Source organism: Histomonas meleagridis, assembly GCF_020186115.1.
Source record: "Histomonas meleagridis strain 2922-C6/04-10x chromosome Unknown contig_20, whole genome shotgun sequence".
NCBI classification, from domain to species: domain Eukaryota; phylum Parabasalia; order Tritrichomonadida; family Dientamoebidae; genus Histomonas; species Histomonas meleagridis.
In genome coordinates this window covers 628,692-653,447 of record NW_027150805.1, presented here as the reverse complement: position 1 = coordinate 653,447, position 24,756 = coordinate 628,692, and the positions used below count along the sequence as shown (strand labels likewise).

At 30.1% G+C, this 24,756-nt stretch overlaps 11 protein-coding genes across 11 annotated transcripts; 6 read left to right on the top strand and 5 right to left on the bottom strand.

The window, feature by feature from the left end:
* Window positions 1-59: 59 nt before the first annotated feature.
* Window positions 60-1,331, bottom strand: GO595_002785 (Carbohydrate binding domain-containing protein; the record flags this gene model as incomplete). Its single annotated transcript, XM_067915732.1, has 1 exon — window positions 60-1,331. One exon carries the CDS (start codon window positions 1,329-1,331, stop codon window positions 60-62), a length of 1,272 nt encoding a protein of 423 aa, XP_067776586.1.
* A 383-nt stretch (window positions 1,332-1,714) lies between these two features.
* GO595_002784 (uncharacterized protein) lies at window positions 1,715-2,116 on the bottom strand (the record flags this gene model as incomplete). Its single annotated transcript, XM_067915731.1, has 1 exon — window positions 1,715-2,116. One exon carries the CDS (start codon window positions 2,114-2,116, stop codon window positions 1,715-1,717), a length of 402 nt encoding a protein of 133 aa, XP_067776585.1.
* An 89-nt stretch (window positions 2,117-2,205) lies between these two features.
* On the bottom strand, window positions 2,206-3,132 carry GO595_002783 (uncharacterized protein; the record flags this gene model as incomplete). The annotated part of the gene is made up of 1 exon (XM_067915730.1): window positions 2,206-3,132. The coding sequence occupies one exon, from the start codon at window positions 3,130-3,132 to the stop codon at window positions 2,206-2,208; it is 927 nt and encodes a 308-aa protein (XP_067776584.1).
* Window positions 3,133-3,277: 145 nt separating this feature from the next.
* Window positions 3,278-3,796, bottom strand: GO595_002782 (uncharacterized protein; the record flags this gene model as incomplete). Its single annotated transcript, XM_067915729.1, has 1 exon — window positions 3,278-3,796. The coding sequence occupies one exon, from the start codon at window positions 3,794-3,796 to the stop codon at window positions 3,278-3,280; it is 519 nt and encodes a 172-aa protein (XP_067776583.1).
* Window positions 3,797-4,096: 300 nt separating this feature from the next.
* Window positions 4,097-4,678, top strand: GO595_002781 (small GTP-binding protein; the record flags this gene model as incomplete). Its single annotated transcript, XM_067915728.1, has 1 exon — window positions 4,097-4,678. The coding sequence occupies one exon, from the start codon at window positions 4,097-4,099 to the stop codon at window positions 4,676-4,678; it is 582 nt and encodes a 193-aa protein (XP_067776582.1).
* Window positions 4,679-9,612: 4,934 nt separating this feature from the next.
* On the top strand, window positions 9,613-11,001 carry GO595_002780 (MBOAT family protein; the record flags this gene model as incomplete). The annotated part of the gene is made up of 1 exon (XM_067915727.1): window positions 9,613-11,001. One exon carries the CDS (start codon window positions 9,613-9,615, stop codon window positions 10,999-11,001), a length of 1,389 nt encoding a protein of 462 aa, XP_067776581.1.
* A 752-nt stretch (window positions 11,002-11,753) lies between these two features.
* GO595_002779 (transcriptional regulator, Sir2 family protein) lies at window positions 11,754-12,851 on the top strand (the record flags this gene model as incomplete). The annotated part of the gene is made up of 1 exon (XM_067915726.1): window positions 11,754-12,851. One exon carries the CDS (start codon window positions 11,754-11,756, stop codon window positions 12,849-12,851), a length of 1,098 nt encoding a protein of 365 aa, XP_067776580.1.
* Window positions 12,852-15,740: 2,889 nt separating this feature from the next.
* GO595_002778 (U1 small nuclear ribonucleoprotein A) lies at window positions 15,741-16,451 on the top strand (the record flags this gene model as incomplete). The annotated part of the gene is made up of 1 exon (XM_067915725.1): window positions 15,741-16,451. One exon carries the CDS (start codon window positions 15,741-15,743, stop codon window positions 16,449-16,451), a length of 711 nt encoding a protein of 236 aa, XP_067776579.1.
* A 3,964-nt stretch (window positions 16,452-20,415) lies between these two features.
* Window positions 20,416-22,173, top strand: GO595_002777 (uncharacterized protein; the record flags this gene model as incomplete). Its single annotated transcript, XM_067915724.1, has 1 exon — window positions 20,416-22,173. One exon carries the CDS (start codon window positions 20,416-20,418, stop codon window positions 22,171-22,173), a length of 1,758 nt encoding a protein of 585 aa, XP_067776578.1.
* Window positions 22,174-22,321: 148 nt separating this feature from the next.
* On the top strand, window positions 22,322-23,266 carry GO595_002776 (uncharacterized protein; the record flags this gene model as incomplete). The annotated part of the gene is made up of 1 exon (XM_067915723.1): window positions 22,322-23,266. One exon carries the CDS (start codon window positions 22,322-22,324, stop codon window positions 23,264-23,266), a length of 945 nt encoding a protein of 314 aa, XP_067776577.1.
* Window positions 23,267-23,694: 428 nt separating this feature from the next.
* On the bottom strand, window positions 23,695-24,282 carry GO595_002775 (uncharacterized protein; the record flags this gene model as incomplete). The annotated part of the gene is made up of 1 exon (XM_067915721.1): window positions 23,695-24,282. One exon carries the CDS (start codon window positions 24,280-24,282, stop codon window positions 23,695-23,697), a length of 588 nt encoding a protein of 195 aa, XP_067776576.1.
* Between the last annotated feature and the right edge of the window lie 474 nt (window positions 24,283-24,756).

Below are 24,756 nucleotides of genomic sequence, written 5' to 3'. Positions count from 1 at the left end.
GATAAATATCATATCGACTTGAAAGGATATTAGTCATATTATTATTCATATAATTAACTTCACTGATTGATCCTCCACCTGATGATAATATTCGTTCGATTCCCTAACGATTGCATTTCGGTATATAATTTGATTTTATTAATATTAAAACTACCAACAGTCCATACATTAACTGCGCCAATTAATTTATCAACGTTTGGACGAGTTTTAATTTTCTCTGTAAATGGTACTAAATATCCTTTTTCTTGCGCATATTTTCGATATCTTTTGGCTATAGAAACATGATTTCCTTCTAAAAAGACATAACGAAGTTTTCGAGGATATGAAAAGCGTCCTTTCTCAAGACTAAATCGTGGTTTAATATATAAATATTCTTCATTATAACGGACAACGGCTACTGAACTATCATAAGGCGTTTCAAATATTATTATCATTGAACTTAGATCATTTGTTTGACCAACAAATGCCATTGATAAACTATAAATACTATAATAAAATTCATCACGTCCAAGAAGTTCGGTTAAATCAACAGGAAGTGTGATGCCTTCACAGTATGGAAGTACAATACGATCTCCAAGTGAAGAGATAAATGGAAACGGATAATCTGGTGGAAGAATTTCGGAGTTATTGTTATCAAGAGCAACTGTAGATCGAAAGCCATCCTCTAAAAGTTCAATATTAAAGTGAATAAGATTATCTTGTGTAATTGTATCAATAGAAATTGAACTACTGGTAGTTTTTAAATTTATTGTAGTGCCACCAATAGTTTGTCTACGTTGAGTCCAAGTTCGTTGGGTGGTTTTGTCATGAATTGTCATATTTAATAAAAGAGTATCATATGTTAATTTGATGTTTGAATTTTCAAGTTCGACATTTCGAATTGTGGGCGCATCGTAGTGACCAGTTATATCCCACTTTATAGATTTAAACTTAAAATTGGTAATATTACTTCCGACAAAACGAAATGTGAAATTACGTGAATTTCCTGGAATAATCCATTTTCTAGTATAAGTAGCATATCCTCCAGGTGAGTCAACAACTGGATAAGATTGAAATGACCAATCTGGATCATTATTAAAATCGTATGGAATGATTTGAAATTTAGCATCTCCTTTTATATAAAAAACATCGCCAGTAACAGTTACTTCATCACCAGGTTGACATGAGATACGAGGTGATGTAACAGAATAATCTTTTTCACCAATATGTGAAAAAGAAAATTCATTATCTGTTTGTTGGAGTTCAGCTTCACAATCTCCTGTTGAAATGCCATTACACCAAGTACTGAAACGAGTAATTTCAGTTAGAGAAAGGAAGAAAAACAGAAACATCAGGATTGTCCGAACTGTAAATACGGTAATTCAATGCAAGAGAACTTTTTACTCAAAATTCATTATCGTTTTATAGAAAAATCCATCGGCCGCTGTTTACAGCATCATTTCAAAGCATTACACAACTGTACAACTTTTGCACTTTTTGTCGTTTTTCTCCATGTAAATTATACAAGTTTCACGCCAAATAATTAATGATGTTGAAAATATAAAAATCCGTAACAGAGAAACTTATGTCCAGAATAATATATTTGCGTGCGAAGTTTATATTAAAGAAGTAATTACATGAGGACGCATTCGATCTTTCCAAATGTTTCCATATTCTTCTGTATAAAACATCACAGTAATTTTAATTAATTTTTTCGTTAAATTTTCTCCTCATTTCATCCAAGTTCAGCGAGATTCTTCTCAGACTTCTCGAGTATGATACGTGCTCTAATGACTCTTGACTCGAGCTCCAATCTCTTGAGCAAACTTTCCTTTGTTGTTCCAACTCTCACGACAGCGCCGCCCTTCTTTGCAGCTTCTTCTTGTTTCTTCCTTTGTTCTCTCTTATTGTTCAAAGCAGTTTCTGCGGAGTTTGCTAATGCGTTTGCACCTTTACATATTACTACTACGCCTTCTCTCAGTGCCTTTGCTTCAGGTGACTCATTGTTATGCGGCTTTGCGAATTTCTCTCCGATTCCATTTAATCCTTTCATTCTGTCGATGACCAAAGTTTCGGGTTCTTCGACTTTCTTTTCTTGTGAAGTAATTTTAGTTGACGCGTCGAGTAATAATTTCATTTGTTCAGTTACTTCTTCAGTTAATGAAAGATAACTATCGACGCTTTCTTCACTACTTGGATGTGCCTTCGCATGTAACACAACATGATTTACAGAGTCGCATAAAGTGATACCAATTCAAACATGTTTGTAGCATATTCACGTGAGATACTTGACTTCATTGTCTTGACTTTATCATTATAAGTTTCTAATGATGATTTAACTTGTGTTAATGGATTTAATACATTAGTGAACTTAGCGTTAACTGCATTTTGTGCTTTAGCTTCTTCTTCGGCTATTTCTAATGCCTTTTGCGCGATTTTCTGTGTCTCTTCAATTGCGTTCTTAATGTTTTCTCTATATTTCGGTGATTGTCCATCCCAATCACCACTTAACATGAATCTACTACGTAATTCCTTAAGTAATGAATCATAATTTACTGCAATGTTACTACAAGTAGTTGCTAAACCACTTTGCAATTCTAAGTTCATCGATATAGCTGAAACTCTTAATGTTTGTAATACGACATTATCTATAGCTGTATATACTTCATTCATTGAATCTGCTAATTGTGCATTCTTTGCATTAGGGAATAATCCATAAAATGCTTTAGACTTTTGTTGATAAATATTAATATATTCATTTAACTTCTTAACTGAATCAATAACTTTCAAATTAGCAGTGTCTTTAGGTACTGATGGCATTACATAACGTTTCTTAAGTTTTTCGGCATTTTCTAAATCAGGCACTATAGGTACAGCATCAGTTAACTTATTAATAACACGTGTTAACCCACCAAATGAATCACTTAAGTTAATGAAGTCATGAGTTAAATCAAATAATGCCGAATCTTGTTTGTTTAATGTTGGGTTTTTAGCATTAGCTTTGAATTGTCCAAATTGTTCTTTAATAGTAACAAATAAATTATTAAATTCTTTCTCTGCTTGTTTATCAGTATTTAATTGTAATAATTTAGTTGATTTAGTTTCTAATTCTTTCATAGATTTCTCTAATTTTTCGACTTGTGAATTGAACATTATTTCAAACGTTTCGGGGATTTTAGATTCTGCTCTAGCTGTAATAGTTGAAGATAATGATTTAATTACATCAGAAGCAATTCTCATGAATTCTAATTTAGATTTACCGATATCTGATGTAGGCTTTTGTTTATAAATTGGGATATTAGTATACTTCCATAATATCAAGCATCGAATCAAACATTCTATTAAATGAACGTGTAGATCTACGAATAGAAGTAGAAGAAACTGCAGAAGTCTTAAGGATATCAATCATTGAACGTACTGATATTAAAGAAGAATCGAATATTCTAATACAATCATTATAAATCGAATCATTTTCACATGATGTAACATTTAATCCTTGGAATATAGCTGCTATAGAATTAGAGACATATTCAATGATTTCTGCAATTGCTTGAGTTTTAGATGATTTATTTCTATTTTGGACTGATTCAATTAAATTCTTTGTAGATACACCAATCTTTTGCATAGAATTAGAAATAACTTTTTGGACATCTGTAGCTGTCTTAAGTTTTTCAATTAATTCATAAGGATTCTTAGTTTCTTTATTAATGATTGTAATTAAATCTGTTCGAAGTTCTGTTAATTCAGGACTAATCTTACCATGAGATGCATAAGATTTTTCTACTAATGGTAATATCTTATTAATTTTAGGTTCCATAGCTTTAAGATATGAATCATTAGTACCAAATGATAATGAATGAATATTTAATCCTTTGAATTGAATAATTTTTTTGTTCATTAAAATAAATATTTAATAATAATTTTATTTCTAAATAATATTTGAAAATTATTTAACAATCAAAAATCTTCGAAAAACTTTTTTTTTTTTTTTTTTTTTTTTTAAATAGATTCTTAAAAACACTAAAATAACCATAATTTCAGGTTTTATTTTACATTAATTACCAATTTTCGGTTTTGTAAACTAAACAAAAAGGAAACCGTAACTCACTGATCCAAAATGGATGACGAAAATACAATGAAAGTAATTTTTGTAGGAAGCTCTGGTGTGGGCAAGACCTCCCTCCTTAACTACTTTAGGGGAGAAAATCTCTCAACTGTTTCTACTGTAAGCCCTGAAAATTACACCAAAACTGTGATTAACAGCCGAAACATCAAAGTTAAACTCGACTTATGGGACACAGCCGGACAAGAAGAATATCAAGCCATTATGCCAATGTATTATAGAGGTGCAAATGTTGCCATTGTTTGTGCAAATAAAGAAAACCTCAATACTTTAACTGAATGGATCGATAAAGTTATCGAAATTTCACCAGAATGCACGATTTTCTTAACAGTCACTAAGTCTGATTTACTAAGTTCCAATGAAATCGAAGAAGCCACCAAGTTTGTTGATAATTTGACATCGAACGAAGGATTAGCCGAAAACTACTTTGTGACATCTGCAATAACAGGTGATGGAGTAGAAAACTTATTTGGTGAAATTGCAGATTGCAATATCAAAGTAAGTGCAAAGGGAAAGTCAATTCAAATCCAATCCAATGGGCCAACCCAAAATGAGAAAAAAGGGTGTTGCAATTAATAACCTTTACCATTTATAAACAAGGTTTACTCTTCACATTTTTATGTGCTCATGCAATACTTCTTATGAAGTACTGGAATCATTATTTTACAAAAATACTGATGGGGGCTGGAGTTCATTATCGCATGAGATCTCATGATCCTACTTCAGTGATTGATGCCATTCATTTTCTGATAAATTTAATCGTTTTTTGTTGAAAATTGAATGCTCTTTTTTCTATGGGTGTTACGTGATTGAAGTTTTTGGTGCATTTGCTTTGCATTAGCACTAACAACTCAATTTGTGCATGGACATTTAATAAATGAATATGATCCGACTATTTAATATGCATAACTTCTGGAAAAGTTATTCTTGTTGTTGATGACCAAAACATTCAACTTTATACTGGAGGATATGATGACCTTAATTCAATACATGCTTCATTGGTGAAGCAAGGAAAAGGATTTATCATCGTTCTATTGATAATCTTTCATCTTTCAAATAAACAGAAAAGTTATATGATTATATCATTATGATAAAGCAAAAGGAAAAAAATAAAATTCCAATACTGCAATTTCTTTTGATTTATTTAAATAAAAAAGAGTTATGAATATATCCTTAAAATGTTTAACTTTCATTTCAATTAGCCTGATATATTCTGTGTAAATCTATGCTTTTTTGTTGCAACACACTTTTTTAAGACTACGAATATTAATGAAAATATAAATTTTTAACATTAAATTTTGTTCATTTATTAAATGATAAAAATAAAAAGCTTATGTCCAAATAAAGAAATCAATTTTTATCAATTTTAATCTACATACAGTCATAAGAGATTACAAAGTTATATTTCTATTTGAATATTTCTCATAGTTATTTTTTTTATCCAAAAGAAAAAAAAAATTCAACGTATTTGATGATTATATTTTTAAAAAAAATTATTATGAAATAACAAGTTTTATTAATTATAAATTTTTCTTGTTTTGGTTTTTTATTTTGGTTTCTATGTTTATTTTTATTTTATAAAAAAAGTTGGTTTAATCCAAATCATTTATATTATCAAAAAAATTAAACAAATATCTTTAGAACTTATTTTAATACCTTTTTGTTCGAATAATTTGACTATTTTTGTATTTCCGTTTTGGAAAGCTAACATAAGTGCTGTAAAATATAATTTTATCAATCTCCAAACAATACTTTGAAAAATTAGATAACAAAAGTAAACAAATAACAACACAAATAAATATCTTTAGCATTAACATCAATTTCTTTTTGCTCAAGAAGTAATTCAACTATTTCTATTTGATCATTGTTAGCTGCAACAATCAATGCTGTTTGAAATAATTTAAATATTTTTCATATAAAACTATTAAATTTTAAATTATTAAAATAAAACCAAAACAAAACTATAAAACATCTTTAGCATTAATATCAATTCCTTCTTTTTCAAGAAGTAGTTGAACAATTTTTTTATTACTTCTTTCAGAAGCATAAATAAGTGCAGTTCTTTATTATCTATAAAAATTTCAAATATTAATTTGATATATGATATCATTTTAAAAAACGCCAAATAAATAAAACAAATATCTTTTGCATTAATATCAATTCCTTCTTTGTCAAGAAGTAATTTTATTATTTCAGCATTATTATTCATTGATGCAAATATAAGTGGCGTTTTAAATAAATTTAATATATTCCAAATATTATTTTAATATATCAAATGAACAAAATAAAAATCAAATTAAACAATTAAAAATCCTCAATATTAATATCAATATCTTCTTGTTCAAGAAGTAATTTCACAACATTTGTTTGATTCCTTACAATTGCTATAGTTAAAGCTGTTTCAAATAATGTAAACATTTTCCAAAAAATTTTATGGAATAACGTAATTATTTTAAAAAATTCGAATATAACGAAAAAACATTTTTTTGATTAATATTAATATCCTCATTTTTAAGAAGTAATTTTATTCCATTAACATTACCAATTTCAGATGCTAACATAAGTGCTGTTTCAAATGATTTGAACAATTTCCAAGTACACGAACATAATGTTAAATTTAATAAATAAACAAAAAAGTTAACAAACAAAAATCATCTTTAGCATTAACATTAATTTCTTCTTGTTCAAGAAGTAATTTTAATATTTCATCATCATTATATACAGCCATCATAAGAGCTGTATGAAATAAAACAAATGATTTCTATATATTATTTAGAATTATCATATTAAAAAAATAATCTTTAAATCAAACAAAAAAATTTTAGCATTTATATCGATTCCTTCATGTTTAAGAACATATTTCACAAGTTCAATGTTTCCTGAACTTACAGAAGGAACTAAAATATTTTTAGGAATTGGATATTCTTTCAGAAAATGTTTCACAAGAAATAAATTTCCATTTCTTGCCAACATATTAATAAATTTGAAATCGATTTTTATTTCTTTTATTAAATATAAGAAAATTTCATAATTTCCTTCTCGATCAGAATATTTTAATAGTTTTTTAAGATATTTAGATTTTAATTCATCTGATTTCGGTGGTACTAATCTCAAAATGTTTTGATCTATATTATAAAAAGTCGAATTTTGTACATTTTTATCTAAATTTTCGATTTTGTTCTTATAAATATATTTAAAGATATCATTTCGATGAAATTCGATTGCTGTTTCATATGATTTTTCAAATGATGAATGATTTTGTTCACATAAATGAATAATTTCTAAGTTTCCACCTGCAGTTGCATGTTTTGCTGTGTTATTTACTTTTGCACCATTCATAAGTAAATATTTAAAACATTTAACTGATGAAAAAAATGCTGCAAAATCAATTAATGAAACATTTTCCGCATTAATAAATGAAAATCTTTCATAAAGTGATGGTTTTATTTTTTGATTAAAATCAAATTCAGCTTGCGATGATATTTCTTGAAGTTTATCTAAATCATCATTTCGAATTATTTTTGAGATTTCTGATGTGTTTACTGCTTCTTTTATATATTTCTTGTGAAGTTCCCAATCATTCTTCGAAAGTTTATCATATTGTTGAATAAATATATAACTAAAAAAATCATCATATAATTCTTTGTTCTCTTCTTCTGTTTTATAATGCGCAAAATATTTCGATCGATTTTTTTTGATAATATTTTTCTCAATTAAATTTTGCTCAATCATTTTTTCAAGAAAATATTCACATTCTTGCGAGAATTGGATGTCATTTAAATAACTACTAAACACTTCAATGATCTTAGGATCATTTTCATTTATTTCTTCCTCTTTTTTCTGAATTAATTTTATGAATTTTAAATACGTATCTCCTTCCTCTCGTTGCGAAATAAACGAATAATATATCAAAATACTTAAAATGCGATTAAAAGAATATGGATATTTCGGTCTATATAAATCCATGGTTTGTTGAACAGTTAGTTCAATATTTTCTTCGTTTAAATTGAGTATTAAATGTTGAAGTGATTTCAACATCTGCATGTAAATAGACCTACTCTTTGTAGAATGCCTAGATTCACCTCCAAATGGGCTTACTGTGTATCCCAAGTTGAGGTTCGCTTCATTGTCAAGCATAAATGTCTGGCAAATAAATTTTGAAACTTATCCACTTTTGAATGAACGATTGCAATTATATATAATATTCTATGAATTAAAATTTGAATGTATTGAAATTCATTTTTATCTTTATTCTTAGAAAAAAACTCAGAGGTACTCAAACCTCAAATCCTGCAATATTTTTTCAACGGTAATTTTATGTTAATAATGGTATCGGTAGGAGAGTACAAAAATACCCTCGGTATGAAATTTTGATTGTTCAATCTTTCCAAATTCGATATGATTTCGACCATACTTTTTCGGGAATTTTGGAATATTTCTCATATAGTAATATTGTATGTTAGATATGTTTATTTTCTAAACTATTATCTTGTATCATTTTTATTGAAATTTTTGAGAAAAAGTGAAAATACATGAAAAAAACGACTTCTCCAACATTTATGCAAATGCAACTTTTTATATGAAGTGGCGCTGGTCTTTATTTATTTATGAATAAAAATATATAATTTAATATTTTAATATATTTGATTATTTTTATTTTTATTTATTATTTAAATTGAAAAATTAAAGTCTTATTTTCTTCAACGAATATATTTGTGAAACCAAATAAAACGATTTTAATCACAAAAATTTTGATTGAATATGATCACATAACAAAAAATATATAAAATACCAATTTTTGAGCACTTTTTGACCATCAAAATATAAATATCTTGGCAAATCATCAAAATCAAAAAATATGATACATATATTTTAATATTTTCTTTATTTTAATATTATAGCTAGAAAAAAAAGACCACTGCCACTTCATAGAACTTTTTATATATGATTTAAAATAAAGTGATAAAAAAATGAAGAAAATTGAATGAAAAAAAATCATCCTTAAGATTTCAAGAACTACCATTTGTAAAATATAATATAAATCACAAATAATTAAGATTTGACTTAAAAAATAAATATTTTGAAAAAATTGATTTCGAAATTTCCATTTTGATCTTTATGCTTTTTTCTCAATTTGAGGACAGATTTTTACTTAAGTGATGATAGGGAATTTATAAAAATCAAAAAATTCATCAGAATATGTTTATTTTCTCAGAATCATTAAAATTTCTTGAAATTAAAAACATTCGGTTTGCACTGGGTTTCGTGAAGATTACTAAGATTTCTAAGGAAAATATTAATTATTTAATAAAATTTCTTATTGAATTTAAAATTATTTCTAAAAATTTTCGCATGCGTGAAACATCACCTCACTTCTGAAGTGACGCAGTTTGGCGACAAAGGTGAAGTGATGGTTTGGTAAATTGTGAAGTAAAACCGTTTATATATATTCAAAAAATTGCACATTACAAAGTCCCCATAAAACCGTAAACCCTCAAAATTCCTGCCTAATGGAAAAAGAAGCAAAAAAATCTCTTTTTGCATGGTTTATTGATGTATATGAATTCATTGGTCCTGTGTTCTGGCTTTGCACCATCACCATGAGCTTAATGCCACTATATCGTTGGGTTTTACCAAAAATCAAATCAAGATATTTTCATTCTATATTTCACATTATCACAGGATTGTTCCTTACCCGTATCTTATACAAAAATGATTTTATCATCCCAATTTTAATTACATTTATAACTTATTTCATCATAGATAAAAACCCGTATATTGTTTCCTTAATTGCAATGGGCATAAATACTGCTGTAAACCTTTATCAAAAACTTAAGGCAAATGAATCATGGGATTTTGAAGTAACTGCAATTACAATGATTCTATTTAATCGTATAGTTTTCACAACATTCAACCTTTCTGATGGCCGCAAAATCAAGGAAGGAAAACCTGTTAAACGTGAATTTTCCAAGCGTCTTGCTCTTGATAAAAAACCATCACTTCTTGATTGGTTTGCATATTGCATAACACCAATGGGAGGCAACTCAGGTCCATGTTTTGAGTTCAAAATCTTTGAATACATTCTTACTATTGGTGATCATCCACAAATTTCAGCTGATTCTAAATCACGTAAGTATGCCAACAAACGCTTCCTTTCAAGCATATTTTGGTCCGTGTTCAACATTCTTTTTATGAACAAAGTTCAAATCTCATTTTATTCACAACCTTGGTTTGTTCGCCAAAATGTCTTTATACGTTTCCTTTTATCTATTGTGTGTACCATTGGTCAATTTTGTCGATATTATCCAGCATGGCATCCAGTTGAATCCAGCATTTATGAAACAGGAGTTTGTGAAACACCACTTGTAGAAGATTTCTATGATTGTTCCAACATGGGCTTAGTCCAACTTCTTACAACGCCGTCAGTTGGAGCTTGGTTACAAGTTTGGAATCATACATCACATATCTTCTTTAAGAGGTATCTTTTCTATCAACTGAAAGACAATGGATTTAGCTACTCCTTTTCACATCATTCTGTGTTTGTTGTATCAGCATTATGGCATGGCTTTGACCCAGTATACTTGATGTTGTTACCTGAGCTTGTTGCATCGTCGGTTGCCGATCAAATGCTTCAGAAATATTATCCAAGGTCTTCGAGATCTAAACTTGGAAATCTATTGTATCACTTTTGGAAGGTGATTTCAATGACAAACGCTACGTCAACATTCTGGTATAGAACCTTTGATTCATTCTTCTTTGTAAGAAGGAGTTGTGGTTATATTGGAACAATTTTAACTTTCGGCGTTTTCATCGGCGTAAACATCTATGCAAAAATTATAGGGTCAAAGAAAAAAGACAAAAAAGAACCAACTCCTGAAAAGAACTTAAAGAAAGAATAAAGTAATACAGTGAAAGAATTGTCGTTTTTATGAGTTGAGCATAAGCCCTCAAAGTTTCGGTTTTGGCAAAATTTATTTTTATCGCTTTCTGAAATAAACGTTTTCTTTGAGGTAATTCTTTGTGCTCTCAATCTACTTTTTGAATGAAAGACCAAACACAACTCACATCGCATGAACATGCGCAAATGCTCGAAGATAACAAAATAATAAGGATTAAACTTTCGTTCTCGTAATGTAGAAAGAGGCTCCAATAAAACTATTTGTTTTTTGGACAAACAATTAATTAATCCAAATAAGAAAAAACAAAAAAATATTTCCTAAAACGTGACCAAAGGAACGAGATCATTATGAAAACGTGTTCCAACCTTGGGAAATGCTCATAAAAAATTTAATAATGAGACAAAAATTATTGCAACAAGGATTTAACATGTTAACATCGAAAAGTTCCAAGACCGAACACAACAATTTAACATTAATATAATTATATGCTTTTTGGCTTTGTCTTGCCTTTTTTTTGGATTGCTTTTGCCACCTTAAAACGTTAAGACAAAAAATTTCCTCCGCCAACGTCTAACCGAAACTTTTTTTCAAAAAGCAATGTAAAGCAGCAAATTTTGTTTTACGGCGATTTTATTGAATTTTCGAGATCGACCAAATATTTTTGAGAGCAAAACCATTTGAATTTGAGAATTTGATTCAGTTTTATTGAAAAAGCTGTGCTGAAAATCTGAAATTGAGAGAGGAACCTGCAGATGGAAACGATCTCGTTGAGAAATACTGTTTTCGAGGCCTATGAGCACGGGGATGACCCAAAAGATCTCCTCTGTGACCTTCTAGGAAAAGATCATTCTGAAGCTGCGTCTTTTTTGGGTGTATCTGAGGAAAATTTGTGGCATCTTATCTTCCAAATTGCATCCCAAAGAGATTTGGAAAGCCGTGGTCGAGTTAAGCAACAAATATCAGACATCGGAACGGTTTACAACCTGATTTATCAGGCAAAAAATATAGTGATCCTTATGGGAGCAGGTGCAAGTACAGGTCCAGACTTTCGTTCTCCCGGTGGACTTTATGATACCGTCGCAAAGATGGGTGTTCTTAATGATCCTTATGATGTATTTGATATTCAATACTTTTTGCAAAATCCATCTATATTTTGGAGTGTTGCACACCTAATATTTCCTTCAGAAACACCACAGTACTCATCAGCTCATTATTTCATTGAAGCTCTTGAACAACAAGGTAAATTGCTCCGCGTATACACCCAAAATGTTGACACACTTGAGAAAGGAATTCCTCCAGAGAGGCTCCGATGCGTTCATGGCTCATGGAGAGAAAATCATTGTATTTTTTGCGGAAAATCATATTCGATAGAAGATTTGAGGCCAGCAATCAATGCTCGTACAGTTCCTCGCTGCGTTTCTTGTGGAGGTTATATCAAACCAGGTATAGTTTTCTTTGGTCAAGATACAAATTTTGATGAAAAAGAAGCGTTTCAAGATTCGATCCAAGCAGACCTTCTAATTGTCATAGGAACATCGCTTAAGGTAAGGCCTATTGCTAACTTGCCATCAATGTTCTATGATGTACCATCAATATTGATCAACAGAGAATGTGTTGAATGTGATTTTAATGCAGAGCTTATTGGTGATTGTGATGATGTGATAAGTAACATAGAGACGAACCTTCATTGGAAAGAAGCTAGAGAAGGTGGAGAATCAAATCCGATTTTCTTCCATCCAAATAAATTCATCTTTCCGAACCGTTCAGGGCTGGGAACGTCTGTTGTGAATGCAGGCAGAAACCAGTTCCTTGTGACACCGAGAAGGACCAGCTCACGCGATTTCGATTAATTATTAAATATTTTTGTTTTTTTCAACCGTCGGAAATTTGATGTGAAAAAAGTTTATTCAAAATCTCCGAAAATTTTCGGATCGAAGTGAAAAAGTTCAACAAATGGGGAAAAAATAACAAAACCCGGAATTTTTATGAGCTCGAAGAAGTATTTGTTGAGTTCATCGATAAGTTTGTCCGATGGTTTCTTTGGAAACGGCGTGACAAAACGTGATGCATGAAAATATTCTCGAACAACTTTGTCAAAATGAGTAAGACTCGTAAAATTCGTTTTGCTTTTGTGGAGATATATTGTGGTATCATCTTTTTGAATTCCAAATTCACATTTTAATGTGTTTGCTTTCGTTGCTTCTGTGAATGATACAAAAACTTTTGGCTTGGAGACTGAGCGACTAAGCAAATTTTTGTTGGTTTCATTTATTGTATCGATCTGAACTTCATTCATAAGAAAAATATTTTTCTCGTTTTTGCCAAACAGACATATTCAAATTGAAAAATATGAACGATCAAAAGTTATTTAAAAAGTTGACACTCCGCCAAATTTCACTCAATTTTTAATAAATTCATAAAAAACTTTATTTATAATAGTTGTGCTTTAACAACTGTAAATGAAAACTGTTTTAAATCATATAAATAATTTCCATATATTATATAAAAATATCAAAATAATGATTTATATAGTAAACATATCTAATCAATATCTTTAACATTTATATTAACTCTTTTCTGTATATGTTCTGCAACTTTCTTCGTTTTACCATTTTTGGTCGCATTTATAAATACTTTGATTTGATTTATTTTCTCACGAATCAACTTTTCAATTTCAGTGAAGCCATAATTAGATTCAACCTCAAGTGCTGTTTGAAACAATTTATATAATTTCTATATATTACTTTTAGATATGAAATTATTAAAACAAAATTATAAAATATTTTCAGCATTGACATCAATTTCTTTTTGTTATCTGATATATTTCAAAAGTTCAAACATGTTTCCTGATTTTACAGTACATAGATATAAATAAAATATTTTTTGGTATTTGATTCTTTTGAAGAAAATATTTAAGATATAAATTCCCATTACTTGATGATTCATTGATAATAATACCATTGATATTCATTCCTTCTTCTTCCAAAAATGATAGAATTATCGTTTAATAATTTTATTGTTTCTTCAATTGATGATTCAATATTTTCTTCATTTAAATTAAATATGATTCTCTCAAGTTCAATAATTGAATCCAAGTTAAAATATGGACCATTATCTTCTCCACATCCTCTTCTCAATGAGTACCTGTTTTTTGTTTTTGGATTATTTATGGTATTTGCAGTGCCAAAACCTTAACCATTCATAAGATTTTGTAAATATAATATGTCATATTTATTTGTTCATAATGCTGCCAAAAAAAACTTTCCCATCATTCAAAATATGAATTTTAATATGTCTTTAGCAGCCAACCACAAAGTTATGATATATGAATCAATTTGAAATATTGAAATGTTTAAGATTTATCACCAAGGAACTCATATTTTAAGTTGTTCATCACATTGAAGAAGAATATTCATAAAAATATTATTTTTCAATCATAATTTCAAAATTAATCTTTTTTTTTTTTACTATTTATGATTAATGTTATCCTTCCAATAATCATTTTTGTAATACAATGAAAAAAATTAAATTAAATTTATACAATTTACATAATGTTTTCGGGATTACTAATTTTAGAAAACAGAAATTCTTTTCTATTTTCGACAAAGAATTCTTCGCTCTTCATATTCTCCATCAAATCTTTTATATTATTTTTCATTGAAGAAGTTCTTTTTAATTTCTTTTTCTCTTTTCCATTTTCTCTTGCTGAAGAAACAAATGAATTTTCTTCATTTTGATTATTCAACAATTTGTTATATTTCTCCTTTAGTTCCATTATTTCATTCACCGAAATTGTATTAATCTCTTCAATGTTATCTTCGATTTGTGTTAACTTATGTTTTAATGTTCGAATTTCATCATTTTGTATTATGACACAATCTTCGAGTTGTCGAACTTCGTTTTGAAGTTTCTCGTTTCGAATACTTTCGTTATTTATACTTTTCCGAAGTTGATTTATTTGTTCTTCGATTTCATTCGAGGAATCATTAAAATATTTTTGCGTTTCTTCTGGCGTTAATTGAAATGAATGTTGTAAAAGTGTTTCTAATTTGGTTTTGTAAAGATCAAAGACACAACGCTCACAATGAAGAATGGAATCGCGCGCAAGAGATTTGGGTTCGTTGATACGATGAATAATGCGTTGATTAAGTTCAATGAATTCACTCATTTTGGGATTATAAATCGTATCTGGTGATGTGGTGTCATAACGACGCATTAACTGAGCAAGCTCTTGTTTCAGTGTTAAAAGTTCTTCGTTTAATTCTTCTTTTTTATGAATACTATCTATTATCATATTTTGATATTGAGTGGTAAGTTCGGACTTTTTGGTCTGAAGTGTTTTCTTCTTAAGACGAAGAAGATCGTTTTTATGTTGAATTGCATTGATTTCAGTTGAGAGTTGTTCTGTTGTGGTTTTGTTATTTAAAGGAAATGTATCAAATCGAGAATATAAAGATATTGATGATTTCACTCGAGGATGTTCTTCTTTACGAGGAGTTGATAATTCTGTTTCCTTTTTTTCAAGTAGTTGTATTGACTTTCTATTATTGGATGTTTGAGGAAAAGGTGATAATAATTTTTTTCCAAAAACAAGTAGTTCATCTTTGTTTGGAGCATCAGTTAAATATTCAGAATATTTTTCCAGAAAATTGGAAAATTGATTTTCTTGTTTCGAGAATTCCAAATTTTAAGTTAACGGATACAGTCAAAATTTTAACTGTTGTGTGAAATCGAAACTAATGTCAGTTGTTTCGCAAACTCTTTATGTTAATCATATTTGCGATAAAATCGGTACCAATGAGCTAAAGAGAGCTTTGTTTTCTATATTTTCTGCTTACGGAACAATTCTAGAAATTAGAGCTCATAAAGGATTAAAGAGACGTGGTCAAGCATGGATTACATTTCAATCAACTGATAGTGCTGTTGCTGCAAAAAGAATGCTTGATAAATATTATTTATTTGATAGACCAATTTCAGTAAATTTTGCGCTTGCAAAATCACAAATTACTCAAAAAATGTCAGGAACATTTAACCCATATGGTAGGAAGGCAGAACGAATATCAGATGCTGAAGCTGAATTTCTTACACATGGTTCGATTCCAAAATATTACGATTTCGATATGCTCTCAGAAGATGAAGAAGAGATAATTATCACAGAAGAGCCAGCCTATTCCAAACCAATTCCTGTTATTGCTCCAACAGCAGATCTCAATCCGCCTAATAAGACATTATTTGTTCAGAATCTTCCTGACTCAGATAACAAGCTCTTACTTAGTATGTTGTTCCAACAGTACCTTGGATTTGTTGAAGCACGAACTGTTCCAAAGAAAAACGATATTGCATTTGTTGAATTTGATACAATTGACCAAGCAACAGCAGCACTTAATGGCTTAAACGGAATGACCATTGATGATGAACATCACATGCTTATACAGTATGCTAAGCAATAACTGTATTAATAATTATTTTGGATTTTTAAATAAAAATTATACGTTTAATAATTTATGCAAAATCAAAACAATTTTATGAATTAAGCTAATGATATGATAAGAAGAGATTCAAAGTGAAATTTATATATAAATTGCATTCTAAATCCTCAAAAAATAATACATAAGTTTCAAACATGTCTTTATATAAGTGAATATATATTAAATTTAATTGAATAATTTCCTAGGAAAAAGATGAAAAACAAAATTAAACATTAAAAACATTTTATTAATTATTTTGAATAAGAAACTCCATCAGAATCTGATTCAGAATCATACTCATCTTCTTTATCAATATTTGCCACATTTATTTCTTCTTCATGAGGCAAAATCATTGAATTATGTCTTAATATCAAATATTCTTTTTGTTCATCATCGCAATCATTTAAGAAATTTTCATTTATAATATTATAAATTTCATCGAATTCATATAAATTAAATAATTTCTCATGTAATCTTGCGTTAAATAATTTCGGAAACAAATTTGCGATTTTATAAATTGCTTCTTTTTTATCTTTAGATATAAACAATTTTTGTATTACGAAATCTTTCATATCATTCATAATACAAAACGGAGGAATAATTAAATTTTTACTTAACAATGTTAAACAATCATATGCCAATGATTCCATATCAAAAAAATCGGGTAAATCATTGATTTTAATATTAGTATATAAGACGAAAAATATAGCATATATAGATTTTTTTGATATATTTAAATTTAATGTTATGTTTGGAATTGAAATTCCATAATTCGAATCATAAAAAAATTTCATATTATTATCATCATTTATTATAATAACATTACCACAAATTCCAATTAAATCGAGCACAAAAAATAACAAAAAATTAAATTTAATATTCGGCAATAAAGAAACTAAATCCTTTTTAAAATATATATTTTCTTTTGCCATAATAAAAAACAAATTTTTAGAGTTATCTATTAAATCATTAAAATATTTTTCGGTGAAATTCATATCACATGAATTAAGTAATTTTATCAAAGAGAAAATTATTTTATTCGAATGGAAATCAAAAAGTAATGGAATAGTAAAAGAAAGAATTGATTTAACTATTATAATATCTGTTTCATTAAGAACATCATTATCAAATTTAAATATATTATTTAATATATCTTTTCTTGTACCATTTGTTAAATATGCAAGTTGATACTTATGATTTGAATTTGGAAATATTAATTTAATTGATTCATAATCACAAGTTTCAAAATATGAAATTTTCTTTAGGATAAAACGTGATGAAATTGATGATAATCCGATAAGTAATGAAAAATCGGCAAATCGATGATATTTAGTTAAAAAAAACAAAAAAACTTTTTTCATTATTATTAAATTAGGATCTTCAAACATTGGTTGTTTAGAATTACCAAATGTTGAAAAACACAAACGAAATACTTGTGAAGGTATTAAATTCTGTAAATGATAACCAAACTCATACCATATTAAACGATATAATTTATTTAACATACAAAACTCAATAAACATAGAAAACTCAGAAAAATTTGTATATTTTGTTTTTGTTAGATCAATTGTATCAGTATATGCGTAATATATTAAGTCATATATATATTCTTTTGGTATTGCTGTTTGAGGAAAAAACATTTTTCCAATTCGTTTAAGTAAAATTTCTTTTTTCGCATATACATTAGCATAACATACAAAGTTTTGTAATGGAAAATGATATGTTTGATGATAATGAAATAATTCAGTTAATTCCTTTATAAATAATTTTGAAATTTGTTTATTCTGTTTTTCTATTATTATATCTCTTAAGTCTTTAATAAATTGATCATTAATTGGGTTAAATGACTTACTAAACGATTGAATTGAGTTTATCATATACGAATTATTAAATGAATTTTTATATAAAAAATTCTTAAAATTAATTTTATAAATTATATTATTGGGCTTAACATTAAATTGTTTGTTAGTAATAATGCCGCCAGATATATATACGTCTTCATTAATAATTTCACAACTATGATATGAAACATTAGGCACATCTTTAACTACAAATTTTCTAAAATTTTTGTTATGAAGTGAATAAAACCAAATGGTTAATGGCGCTTGATTTTCAATATCTTCTTTTATATTGTTAATTCCTTTTTCTATGAAATTAATATCAAGATAAAAATTTGAGCCACCAACAAAAACAAGATATGAATTATAATCATCACTATAAAATTTAAGCTTACAACCATAAACTTGACTTTTAAGCTGGACTGGAATCTCAATTTCTTCCCATTTTAAAACAGATTGGGATAAATCAAGAACCCAAAAAAATGAAGTTTCGGCTGTTTGAGTAAAACCGCCGAACAGAAAAAGTTTGTTCTCAACACAAAAAAGTGACGAATAAATCCTTGGAGATGGTGAATTAAGGGCTTCAACCTGAATCCAATTACCAGTAATGTTAGACCAATTCCACAAATCATTTAAAAAGGTTACGGTGCCTTCTATTTGACAAAGACCACCAAAAATCCACATTGAAGATGAATTGATTTCCCATGCACCTGAATGAAAACATCGCCCGCATGGAGAAAAACATCCCCTCTTGGAAAATATGTCTTTGTTAGGATTAAAATATGATATTGGAAATAAATTGTCCCATTTATGTGCATAGATTTTGTCTGAACAAATGATTTCGAGTTTGTTGTTAGCGTTTGCTTGTTGAATCATTCCGCCAAACATATATGAAATACTGCATTCGGGATTAAAAACACATAAAGCACCAATAATTCTTGTGTAAGGAAATTGCATATCATGAATTTTAGACAAACCTTCTGTAATTGATGCTACAGTACCAACATGAATAAGTCTTGTATTAAATTCAGAACTCGAATTTTGAATCCAAAGATCTTTCATGTCATATCCGCCAAAATAAGAAAAACTATTTTTTGTTTGAACGCTTTGACCTAGAATATGTGTCTGTTCCATTTCCATTTCGATCTTTAAAACATCTTGTTTTTGTTGGTCTGTCATTAGAAACCGTTAAAAAATTAACGTACTTTATTAAATGATTTTTTTCTCACCTGTTTTTCATCTAAATTTAAATAAAATACTAAATACTCGTGAGGTGGAAAGGCAATGAAATATCAATTGTTATCATTGTTACAATTTTTTTTTTATTTTCAATGTTAATTTTGAACGGGTGAACATTGATTTTTCTATTGAAGTTTCTTAGACTTTAAGTATAATACGTCAGGACTTTAAAGATCTATGATTTTCATTGTTAAAATTTACTGTTATATATGAACAAATGGTAAAAAGCTGAACGTTGTGGTAAACATATCACGAACGATAAAGTTATCAAAAAGTTGAAGCGATTAAGAAGAAAATTTGTGATAAATACGATAAGAATCTCACCTGAAAGTCAAAAAATTTAAGACATTATTTGTTCGAACAAACGATGACAAAAAGAAGTTCGTAAAGAAACATTGTTTCGTTCCAAGTCATCATCTAAATATTATATAATTCAACATTAATGATTTTTATTAAACGATTTCCTTAATAAATTGCAAAAAATTGAAGATTTAGCATGAGAAAAAATCAAGACTTTTGATCCGTAAAGTATTGAAAATAATTCTGATACGATGCAAAACCTTGGTGTTTTTGCAATTCTTTTAAATTCCATTTATTTTTGCTTTTAACACTATGTAAAGCTTAAAAAAGTGAATAACATTATGTTAATAAAATTAAAATCATAACATTGGTATAAATTGGAACGAAACGAAATCATTTCTCCCATACAACTCATTTGAAAAAGCTCAATTGGTCAGTGTTAATTGAATTTTAAAAGACCAATCAACGATCAGCGCACGCAACCGTTTGGCCCAAAAAGCCAATTCAAATGTTCCGCTTTTTCAATTTGTTTCTTGAAAAAGCTCAACCAACCGAAATTATAAAGAAATATGGCTCTCAAGAGAGAAACCATCCTCGAGTTTGTCCTTGGGTGTGGCACTATTGGTCTCTTCATTGTGTCCATAGCAGCATGTACATATAATGCATTATTTGATGACAATAATATGTACTCTCAATTAACATACGGAATTCACAGATGGGTACATACTATCGCAATTTTATGCGTTGTATTCGCTATCGTAACAGCCGTCCTATTATTGATCGTAACAGTTATGTACTTACTTGATGCAGCTAAAATAGTCAGACTTATAATTTTCATTGTTTCAATTATTACATCATTAGGGCTTATAATTTCACAGATCATGGGCCTTGATTACACTAGATTCGGCACAACAATTGTTCCTTCAGTTTACAATTATTATAATGGTAATTCAGAATTCAGAGAATATGTAGATAACTATGATGGTTCTGGTCTTGTTGAAGTTTACCAAGCTTTAAACTATTCATCACTAGAAGAATTCCAAGCTGATCATCCAGATTTCTTTGTTACATATGCAATTACATCAGATGACAGTTACACAGTATCCACCATTGCCCAATGTACAGTTAATGTTAATGCGTCAAATCTTAATCATTCATCAAATGATCCATGCTTCTTTACAATTGCTTCCGACAGTTGCATTGGAAGTTGGTCTGGTGACAACTTGAAAGGGTACATATGTTATGTCAGCCACCAATTACAAGATCGTGAAGAAGTTGCAACAACTGAATCATATCTTGAGTTAGAAAAGTATGATGCACAAGAAGAAAGGACACAGTTCAGTGTCAACACATTTTCTGCCTTCTATGCCTTCAATTCTTTCTTACTTGGCTTTGAAATCCCAACATTACTCATTTTGATCATCATCTTAAACGTCATCTCAATCCTCAACTACAACGACAAGAACAAGCAGGCCAAGAAGGCCGCGCCAAAGAAGCCAGCTCCACCCAAGAAGAAGGAGGAGCCCAAGCCAGCGCCACCAAAGAAGGAAGAGCCCAAGAAGAAGGAGGAACCGAAGAAGGAAGAGCCAAAGAAGAAAGAAGAACCAAAGAAGAAGGAGGAGCCGAAGAAGAAGGAAGATTCATCATCTGAGTCATCATTCTCTGAGTTGTCCACCTCATCGTCTAAGAAGCACAAGCCACCTAAGCCAGCCAAGGCACCATCTCCACCACCTAAGAAGGAAGAGTCAACCTCTGAGTCATCATCTGAGTCATCGTCAGAAGAGTCCACCTCCGAAGAGCCATCATCAGACGTCAAGGAGAGGAAGGCGCCGCCCGCCGAACAAAAGCCTCAGCCCAAGCCAGCGCCGCCTCCAAAGAAGTCATCTTCTGAAGAGTCATCATCCGAAACCGAGTCGTCATCAGAGGAGTCAAGCAACTCGTCGTCCAGCAAGAAGCCAGTGCCCAAGCCGCAGCCCAAGCCAGCGCCAGCTAAGCCAGCGCCGCCTCCAAAGAAGTCGTCTTCCGATGAGTCGTCGTCTGAGTCTGAGTCCTCCTCCGGATCATCCGAATCGCTGCCCAAGAACAAGCCGATCAAACTTGCGCCAGCACCAGCACCAGCTCCAGCGCCCGCTCCAGCTCCAGCGCCGCCTCCGCCAAGGAAGTCGTCCTCTGAGTCATCATCAGACAAATCTTCATCAGACTCTGAGTCTTCCTCCGGATCATCCGAATCTGAAATATCTTCTTCATATGAATCGTCACCTAACGCAACATCAATGGACGACTCTGATGAGAGCTCTGGATCTTCTTCAACATCATCAAGCAGCTAAATATGATAAAGCACTATGAAATATTTATTTTTTTTTTGACGCCACAATTCAAAGTGCGCCGAATCGTTTTGATACTTTGCGAAGTGCCAACAATTGAATGGTTTATGGCATTTGAACACGCAAATTGAACTCAAGTTCCGTGTCGGCGATGTCCAGCGAGAGTCACGGAGAGGAGGTACCGCACGCGCAGTCGAAGTTCCTGCAGCAGAGGCTTGGGTCATGTAAGCCGTTCTACACGCCTTGCGTTTCTTCAATTATTTTCATTATTTTAACAGTGGTATCACTCGCATTTGGATTGCCAATATTCTTGGCAAGCGACGGACTTTGGGAAGCCATTGTAAGATATGATGATAAATGCCAAATTGGGACAGTTTGTAATGTAAGTTTTGACGTTGACAGAGATCTGAAGAAAACTCAGCTATTTTTTTATTACCAACTAACAAACTTCTTTCAAAATAACTTCCTTTACATGAGCTCGAAAAATTGGGATCAGTTCAGTGGAGAATTTGTTACATCAGATAATTTAGATAAATGTGATCCAATGAGAGTTAATGATATTGGCGAACCACTTGCCCCTTGTGGCGCATTTCCAACAAGTATATTCAACGATACCTTTGTAATTGATTCTTCATTACCAAATTTCACATCAGATAGCATATCTATCTCAACTTATTACTCTCTTTTTCAAGACACTAACCCAACATACAATGATACTAGTGCTTGGCTTCGCAATTCTACCTTGTTTCCAAAAGGACAAAAAGATGAACATTTTGTAAACTGGGTACAAATAGCACCGTTATCTAAGTTTAGGAAACTTTGGGCTTCTACAGCACCTGACATTGATATTGATCACGGAACTTATTATGTGCAAATAAATAATACATACCCCGTCAGCTCATTCGAAGGAACAAAATCAATTGTAATCTCCGAAGTATCTTTCGCCGGTGGTAAGAATCCTGTTTTAGGAATTCTGTTCATTGTACTTGCTGGAATAAATTTAATAGCATCAGTCGTGTTTGCAATTCTGTTCTTCGGACAATGTTTACCAATATACAAACATCTGAAGGTATCGCCTTCGAGCAAGCCAATGTAAAAAAAATAATTTTTTGTTAGGTAATTACATAAAAGTAAAAACTATTTCTTTACACCTTAAAATTTGTTCACTAAATGTTTTTTTTTATGCAAAAGCTGGAAAGGATTATATTTTATTAAATGTGAAAGTGATGAAAATTTAGATTCAATGCTTTACGTAAAATTTCATTCCGTTTATTTTTGACTTTTAAGTTCGGATTCATCGCATTATCCCATCGAATGTTGATTTTCATCGGAAGCCATACGTAGACTTGTCTTAATGTTTTAAAAGGTACAACAAAAAGAAGTAAAAATATTGCACCAAAAGCAATAAAATTGATATAATTAGACAATTGTTTAAATTACAAATTTGATTTGATATAAAAAGTTTGAAACTTGGTCAAGTTTGGTTGCCTTTTCAAAGCGGAAAATTGTACATATATTTGAAATTTATCTCATAACCTTGATGATTTTAACATTTGATGCAATGCTATGAGGTAAGTTAGAGCTATGGGACCTTGGACGCTTCTTATTTTTTTCAGCGCCCATTGAATTTGGAACAGATTTGAACAAATGCTTAAAATTGTATGTGGTTTCCTGGTTTGGAGTAGAAGATGGGTAAGTGTATCCTATTGACTTGAGTCTACTTTCGTTAGTCCTATGGAGAAATTGCATAAAATGTGACTGTGGGTCAAATTCATCAAAAATGAAGTCGGAAGGCTCTTCCCTTTCCTCTGTAGTTGCTTTAGCTTGTGTATTATTTACGGAAAGTGTAAACTCATTTCCAGATGAAGATGAGTAGTGGTTTGCGAAAGGATACGATTTAGTTGAATCAGATGTAATTTCGCGAACAACCACTGGGTTATCTGCTTCATCTTCTGTTAAACCTGTGAAGGGTTCGCCATATTTGTTCACCATAGATCCGCATAATTGACAAAAAGATAACAGCCTTAAAGGTACCCCTATCTGTAGTTCATCCGCAGACGAGATATCCAGATTTGTTGGGGGATAGGATTTCGTCTTTGTGTGCGATTTCATGATTGGATTTGAACTTTTGATAAAATTTCAAAAAGTTAAAACAAATCTATTTCAATTGAAATTACAGTAACTCAATTTTGAATGGCTTGTAAAATTTTTGGCACGTTGTATTCAGGGGGATTGTGTGAATAACTGTTTACATATGTAAACCGGTGAAAACCACGATTTGAATGTAAGGTTTTGAGGCATTCTGTCACTTTTCATGTTGTCAAGGCGGTTTATATTCAATTTTGTCTGAAAATCTATTGTAGTAAACGGAACTTTGCGTCGTAATTTATGTTGTTTTCACTCAATTTCAAGAAAGAAAAACAATATAAAACCGCTGCGTTTTTTCGAATAATATCGTCAATAATATTATTGCTTATTTTTAATCGACAAATATTGCTGAGGCCTAACACAGGTGTAACTCAACATGAATTGTAGTATGCAACAATATTTAATTTTTGTGATTAATGCTCAATTTCTACTCATCTG